Source organism: Ricinus communis, chromosome 2 (assembly GCF_019578655.1).
Source record: "Ricinus communis isolate WT05 ecotype wild-type chromosome 2, ASM1957865v1, whole genome shotgun sequence".
Classification (NCBI taxonomy): domain Eukaryota; kingdom Viridiplantae; phylum Streptophyta; class Magnoliopsida; order Malpighiales; family Euphorbiaceae; genus Ricinus; species Ricinus communis.
The window spans coordinates 27821128-27829502 of record NC_063257.1 but is presented as its reverse complement, the minus strand read 5'-3'; the positions used below and the strand labels follow the sequence as shown (position 1 = coordinate 27829502).

Sequence of the window (8375 nt, the reverse complement as noted above, 5' to 3'; positions counted from 1 at the left end):
ATACAAAAAAGCAATTTGAAAGCATGTACACCCTTTTCTTTAAATTAAATGAAAAGCCCTAAATCCCCAAATTTGAATGATGAACCCTAAATTGCCTCTTGAATGCCTCCAAATCCACTCTTGATCTTCAATGTGATGTTTAAACCAATATAAGCCTTCCTTAAATAGGCGAAATAGTCTCCTAAATTCGAATATCAAAGTTTGGAAAATGGTGGTTCGTGCATGTATGTGAGAAATCCAGTCAGAAAATCGAACCTTAGCAAAATAATTCGCATTTACCTATATAAATGTCTCAGCACGGCCGTGGTCAAGCCCGTGTTGATCAGCACGGGTGGAGTCTAGGCCGTGTTGGACCTCCGAGTCCCGCAAATTAGGTCTTCTTCCAGTTCGTGCCCTCGCTGGTGCTGAGCCACCACAGGCGATGATGGAGGCCGTGGCGGCCTCAAAAACCATACCAACATGACACTCTTGTGGGTCAACTGCTGATGGTTCAGCACGGCTAGAGTCCAGGTAGTGCTCAACCTTGAAATTTTAGCCCTTGCTCAATTTTGACGGATTGTAGTCCGTATTTGCATGTATTTCCCTCAACTACTGATAATGTCCATTGATAATCACCTGAAACATGAAAGGAACCAAAACACAGGTGATTCTAGCATAAAACAAGATAACTATGCAAAAAAATGGAAGTAATTGGGCATATAATCATGTATAAAACAATGCACATCAAATCACCCCACACTTAAGCTTTTGCTTGTCCTCAAGCAATCAATAACTTAATACATATACAAGCAACAATCACCCCTCAAAATCCATGCTAAAGTTCACAACTTCAAACACCTTATTCAACATATAAAGAATGAAACTCGAGTAGCTAAACAAATCAAACACCTTCAAAGAAGAACTATAGTAATACCATCTCAAAGTATAACTTTTATAACAACTCAGCATTAAAGACCAGGAACCATTGCCTCACATGAATCTCTCAAATTACTCACAGTGTTTATAGGTAAACAAGAAAATTCCCTCAATGCAGCTACACAGAACTTGTTTACCATAAGCTTGCTCATAAATCTCATCTTCGCTACTGCGAATAAATGAATACCAAAATCAAAGGGTCTTTACAAGGTTTGAAATGTGGCTAAGGTAAAGGTAAGAATATTTGGATAGAAATCTAAAGTATACTGAAAAATCATGTAATTATTTAGAATGAATGCTTCAGGAGCTGAATGCCAAAACAACAAAAATACTCACTAAACCTTATTTGAAGTAAAGGATGCTCACAAGAATTAAATCCAAAAGAGAAAAGAGCTAATTAATAAGTCAGAAATGTTTTTAGCATATATATATGCCACAACAGCTTACACAGGGGCTGCATGATTAGTGACATAAACAACGAGAACAATTATCTAATTTGGATTGAAGAGAGCATCAAAGAATGATTAAAAAGACTAAGTGAATTTATAACAAAATTAGGCACTATGATTCCACAAAAGAAGAAGCATAACACATAATTATTTAGTATACAGGGTGAAAGAAAAGATAAATGTATAGAATGGTGTAGATGTAGTGTATAGGTGCAAATCATGAAGAAAAGGTTAAGGCTCAAAACTAGCTGACTAATGGAAACAAAAGGTAGGCTTTTGGCCAGATATGGTGAATCCTAAGTTGCCTAAATCATCTAATAGTATTCAAAAATTCATGTAACCTCAACAAGTATTACATAGCAAGTTCTAGAAATAACATTAAGTATAGCGCACACTCAAACAAGAAAAATCATGAGCATAATTTGCAACGGATGCTCAAATTTTGGTTCAAAAACTCACATTTGAAGTGGCTAAAATTTGCAATTGGTTCCCAGACTTATCAATTGAATCATCACATAAATTGTATAAGAGATTGGCATAATCAAAGTTCAAAGATGAAGGTTGTAAATCTACAAGGAACTCAAGCAACACCGGTGAAATTGCTTTCCAAAAATAAAAATCGAGAGGGACAATCAATTATTAGTGTGTGAATTAAGTCATTAATTACAAAAGAATAAACTAAGCTTAAATGTCCTGAAGAACCTAGGTCCTAACATCCTAAGAATAGTCCATTATCATTGCCTAAACAATCAAGGGATAATAAAACCATAGATACCCACCGCACACTTGAGTATAACACTGCCCTCAGTATTAGAAAAAAAATTGGGTATATAACATAGCAAGCACATAAGAAGAGTGAAGATCATATTAAATGTACATAGCATAAAGGAAAGGCAAAGTGTTCTACTAAAATAACATATGATGAAAGAAAAATGAAAGAAAATAAAATAAAATGAAAATGCAAAAAGAAACGAAAATAAAATAAAAATAAAGAAAGAAAATAAAAAGGAAAAGGAAAAGAAATAGAGCATAAATTATTTTTATCACTGCTAGTAGTTTGCCGAAGGCACATCCTTACTAGCTGGATCGGCTGGAGGGTGAGGAGTAGGGGAAGGCATTGAAAGAGGGGGCGGTGGTGGTGGCACAGGATCCGTGAAGCAACCTGCTAGATCAAAATCCATATCATTGATGAATCGCTAATTTTATGCTCCGGATTTCGCCATCTTTTGTATCTGCTCCGCCATTAGGTCCGTCTAGGTGGCCTGCCTATCTAGTCCGTGCATAAGTTACTGGAGCATATCATTTAACCCCTGAAATTGTGCCCTAGTCTCATCTTGAAACTGCCCAAACTCCTTTATGTGCTACATAAAGTCAGTATAGTGCTGCTACTGTAAATCACAAACTCGATCTAGTTGGTCAGGCAAAGCACTAATCTAAGCACTCGATGTCCCTGCAGAATAAGAAGAGGAAGCTCCAGATGTAGGCATAAACACTCTGGCTAGGTTAGGAATCCTAACATCTGGAATCTCAGCCGTAGAGTCTTGGGCTCCTCGATCTGCTGCCTCTCTAGCCTCCCTAACTGTTGCACTGACGAGCCTATACTCAATGCCATGTAGGTGACGAGTGGCCATGATCATCTACATGTTGATCATCTGTCTGATCCCTAATGGTGTCATGTCAGCAATATGAGAAAGCTCGGATAAACAATCGTCCAGTACGTCTAGTCTCTTGGCCAACCTAGTCATATATGGGCCAAAACAGCAGTGCATATTCTTCTAGGCGTTGACTATGAAGGAACGGACTTGACGAGCCAATAAACATTCCATGTCAAGCTTCTTACGATGTTGCATAGCCGAGAGAATGAATACATCGGTCTGTGCGACCACTCCAAAACTATCTCTTCGGCCTGTAATAGTGTAGGCTAATAGTGTATGAAGATAGCGGAGATGATCCAGAAGGCTAGACGCCTTAGACCTATTGGGGTAGTACAATTCTAGCCTGAGTACTAATGAATCACATATGGCGTCGTACGAGATTGGGTTGATGTAGATGCATCCTTAATACTCCTCGCCTGAGGTCTCCTTCCCAGTCTATAAACCCAAATGCATACCGAATTGTGGAACTGACATTAAGAACTCCCTTCCTCCAAGTCTGAAGTAACTACATCAAGCTGATGCCAGTTTGTGATCTGTTGCTGTAGGGAGAAGGTGTTGAGGAATCTAATGGTGAGCTCGTGGTAGGTAGGCTCAATGATGTCGAAGAATCGTGCATAAGGCAGTGTGTCGAACAGTGCATGAACATCCTGAGCCAATCCCACTCTCTCCAGGGATACAAAATCAATGCATCATTTAGCCATTACTTGTATCCATCTCATGACTTGGTAGCGGCTCTCGTTATCAGCATTATGAAATGTCCATAAGGGATGTCGACCAGGTGCAGGTGGATTTGCAGCTGGTGTTCTTAATGCTCGAACTAGTTGCTGTTGTAGTGGGGGTGCTGGTGCTGGTGCTGGTAAAGGTAAAGTGGAAGAAGAAGTTCCCTCACCACGTGAGCGCTTGCTAGTAGCGGTTGCTTTCGACGGGATTGATCTCAGTCCCTCATATTGCCTAATACAGTCAATCATTAGTATTCGAACAAGAAATCTAGCTAACATAAATTATACCAAAAATTTAGTGGCATAGCGGCTATAATTTGATTAACATAAAACTTTAGGATTAAAACTAAGACTAAAGCCGCAATTTTCTGCAGAAAACCAATTCACAATGGCATTCCAGTGCACATTATTACGCACCAAATAAAGAGAATTTATGCTATTAATTTTTCAGAATAGAATGCCATAAATTAACTTTACTGCTACCGAACCCCAACTTATCATTTCATTATTCAAAATCACACAAATACAACAACTAATCTGAGCTAAATATAATCCAAACCAAACTCAAGCAGTGTAAATAAAAATAAAATAAAATAAAACAATAAACCAATCAAAGCAATAAATATTGACAACTACTAGAGCATATCAAAATGTCCTAAATAATAAAAAATACATAAAAGGAAAATCAAATTTAACCAAATAAAAGCAAAAGGGGAATAAACTTACTTGAAATTACCGAGACAGGTAGGAAAAATCAAGAAGAAGAAGAAAAGCACCTTAGAACTTTAGAGAGGGAAAAATTGGAGGAGGTTTGAAATGGCTTGCTTTTATAGTCACGGGGGTCAACACGAGCGAGGGCAAGGCCGTGCTGGTCAGCACTGCCTGGACTCGGCAAGTGCTGAACCCTGAAGCATCCTCCATTTGCAAGTTCACCACGAGCGAGGGCGTGGCCGTGCTGGTCAGCACAACCTGGTGTTGCCTCCCATGGTTCCTTTGAAAGCCGTAGTGGACGGCCAATTTTTCAAACACTTCATGTGCATGTTCATCACGGCTAGGACTCTAGCCACGCTGATCAGCATGGCCTGGGGATCTATCCCGTGATACCCACGGAAACTCTGGTGAACCACTAAAATCCAAGCTTTTCTTTGACATCTCGAACTGCCAAACTCCCTACCTGCGTTCAACACACATACGTACACATTTAGGCTATAATTCAAGTAAAAATGTATCAAACAGGGAATTTCATCTTCACCAATCGCCATAAATCCGACTTAAGTTATTAAAACCCTAGCTTCATACAATTAGGTTTAGTCAATAAGCAAGTGCTCTAACTACCATCAAACATGCAAACGATTGATAAAATAAAAAGAAAAATGTAAAGCTAAATATGGGAATGCCTCCCAAATGCGCTTCTTTTTGGTCATCGAGTCATTTAGCTGGACTCGGTGATAACTCCCTTCATGTGCGGGTTCGACATCTACTGCAATTTAGTTGCCAGGTTATAGGTCCTCAGAATGTCAGCTGTCCTCTAAGCAGCCGCTTTTAGGTACTTTCTTTGAGTTGGCAATGTCCTTTCCCTCACCTCGGTTGTCAACTCTGCTGCTGGAATGACCGGCAGCCCTTTATCCTCATCCATATTCGCATAGTCAAGACGTTGTGGAAGCTTTTTCAAATAGAGAACCAGCGGTTCTTCAAGTGATGGCCTCAACTTCTGCACACCTTTCCTGTCAATCATAATAAACTCATCAGTATTGCTGCTTCGCTTGTTTGCTAACATAAATTCAAGCTGCTCCAACACTTCCTCATTTGACAGCTCATGCTTTTCTCCCTTTGGCAAAGTGACATGTAGAGGGTCTTCAACTAACACTTCCTGCAACTGTGTCTCAATATCATTGTCAATTACATTAACAGCATACACAACATTATTATGATCTAAAGACTGGCTTATGGGATTATGCAAGTCAAAATTGATAGTCTTATCTCCAACCCTAAGTTTTATCTTTCCATCACAAACATCTATCATTGCCTTAGATGTTGCAAGAAAAGGTCTTCCTAGAATTAAGGGTACACTACTCTCACTGTCCATGTCTAAGATCACAAAATCAACAAGAAATATAAATTTATTTACTTTTACCAGCACATTCTCTACAATACCCCTATGATACTTAACAGATCTATCAGCTAATTGTATACTCATCCTAGTGGGTTTGGTCTCTCCGATCCCTAATTTTACAAACAGACTGTACGGCATTACATTAATTCCAGCCTCTAAATTAGCTAAGGCATCATTGACAGATAATTTACCTATAACACAAGGAATTGTAAAACTCCCTGGATCATGTCGCTTTTCCGGTAACTTGTTTAGGAAAATTGCCGAACATTCCTCGTTTAACATCACGCACGCTGAGTCCTTAAACTTCCTCTTGTTGCTAAGAATCTCCTTTATGAACTTCGCATATCGAGGCATCTACAAAATAACTTCAATAAAAGGTAAATTTATATGCAGTTGTTTAAAAATATCCAAGGATTTACCAAACTACTGCTCAACTTGTGCCTACTTTAATCTAGCAGGGTACGGGATTTTGAGATGGTATTCCCTCAGTGGAATTTCCTTTGCCTCTTCCTTCTCTAGTTCCTTTGCCTTGGTAGCTTCAACTTTCCTGCTTGAATCTACCTGCATATCAGCATTAGTGTTAAAAACAGAAGAAGGACCATGAACAAATTTACCTGACTGCAACATGATTGCATTCACATGCTTCCTCGAGTTGGGCTCTGTTGTGCTAGGCTGAGTCCCTGGCTGCCTCTTAGCCAACATCCTAGAAACCTGGCCTATTTGAGTCTCCAAATTCTGAATGGAGGCCTGCTGATTCCTAACTGCGCTGTCTGTTTGCTTAAATCTGTTGTCAGTGGAGGACACAAATTTCATCACCAACTCCTCGAGATTAGGCTTCTTTTCTTGAGGTGGAGGTAGTTGGGTGGACTAGCTTGCGATTGTGGCTGTTGCTGATGCAACCTCTAAAAACTGGGTGGTCCTTGGCCATTGTTATTCCTCCAACTGAAGTTGGGATGATTGTGCCAATCGGGGTTGTATGTATTGTTGTACGGGTTGTTCTACTGTCTAGGTACATTATCCATATAGTCTACCAGTTCATGGTCAGTAGAAACAATAGAAGTTGAAGAATTAGAAGGTGAAGAAAACATACCTCCCGCATTACAGTTTGCACCGTAGTGCGAGCTACCATAAAACTCGCAGCTTATCTAGGCTGCATGAACCGGCATCTGAAGTTGGTCTAATTTCTTAGTCAGAAGCTCCACTTGAGCTGCCAAGGCTGCTATGGAGTCTAGTTGGTTGACCACTCCCTACTTGACTGGCCGACTCCTAGAGGATTGCCACTGGTAGTTGTTCATGGCCATCTCCTCTATCAGATTTTACGCCTGCTTCGACGTCTTACTGTTCAGGGCTCCACCTACTGCAGCATCTACCATCTGCTTAGTAGCAAGGTTCAAACCGCGTAGAAGGTCTGAACCAGCACTCATACTGTTAGTTCGTGGTGCGGGCAACATCGGAGCTAGTCTTTATACCTCTCCCAAGCATCATACATGCTCTCGTCATCGAACCGCACAAAAGAAGATATATCATTTCTCAATCTAGCAGTTTTAGCAAGAGGAAAATACTTATATAAAAACTTTTCAACTAATAATCTCCATGTCGTAATAGTGTTTGCCGGGAATGACTACAACCATCTTTTCACTCGGTCCCTCAAAGAGAAAGGAAACAGCCTCAATTGAATGGCATCATCAATTGTTCCATTTATCTTGAAAGTGTCACAGATCTCCAAGAAGTTGGCGATGTGAGCGTTTGGGTCCTCGCTTGGTAGTCCCCCAAATTATACACTATTTTGGACCATTTGTATCACGTTTGGCTTTGTTTCGAAGTTATTGGCCGCCACTAGTGGTCGCAATATACTCGTCTGTGTCCCCTCAAGAGGTTTAGCAAACTCGTACATTGTCCTGTTTTGATCCGCAGCCTGGTTGTTGTCTCCCATCCTTGCTGATCTATTCATAAGGGCTTTAATCTCTATCTGCGCCTCCTTTTCTTCTTTCATATGGTTCCTCAAAAGACAGAGGGATCGCTCTGGTTCAGCAAGAGAGTCTAAAGGAGTAAGATTAGAGCTCCTGGTCATAAACTACCTGAAATTAAGAGGCAACAACCAAAGAACATAGGATTGAATAAAATAATAAAGAATAAAAAGAAATGAAAAGAAAGAAAATAAAAATGGCTAGATCAACACAAACACAAATTCACACAAAAGTGTCCTCGGCAACGGCACCAAAAACTTGATAGGCTTTTTATGTAGCAACAATCTAAGGCAGTGAACCTGTCAATGCAGACTAGCACTAATGGCGAGTATCAAGGTCGTATTCTCATGAAAGGGTGATCCTAGAACTACTGTAGCATCTTATGTTATCTAACCTTAACAAATCGATGAAGTTGCTATTCTATGATTATATGCAAGCCAAGTGATTACCTAAATGTCAAACAGTTTGGAAGGATTTTGTGAAACAATTAAAGGAAAAAGCAAACCCAAGAGGACCTAAGCTAGTTGGATTTTAGTGAAGGTAGAGATTATATTGAT

At 39.8% G+C, this 8375-nt stretch overlaps 1 protein-coding gene and 1 non-coding gene across 2 annotated transcripts; one reads left to right on the top strand and one right to left on the bottom strand.

Annotated features, from left to right (window-relative positions):
- Positions 1 to 5266: 5266 nt before the first annotated feature.
- LOC107262240 lies at positions 5267 to 6205 on the bottom strand. Its single transcript, XM_048371329.1, has one exon. The coding sequence runs from the start codon at positions 6203 to 6205 to the stop codon at positions 5267 to 5269; it is 939 nt and encodes a 312-aa protein (XP_048227286.1).
- Positions 6206 to 7281: 1076 nt separating this feature from the next.
- Positions 7282 to 7388, top strand: LOC112536538. Its single transcript, XR_003080529.2, has one exon. It is a non-coding gene; the product is annotated as a small nucleolar RNA R71 (small nucleolar RNA).
- Positions 7389 to 8375: the final 987 nt, after the last annotated feature.

Coding starts and splice junctions, on each gene's coding strand:
- LOC107262240 (XM_048371329.1), bottom strand. CDS start 6,205: ATGCCTCGATATGCGAAGTTCATAAAGGAGATTCTTAGCAACAAGAGG.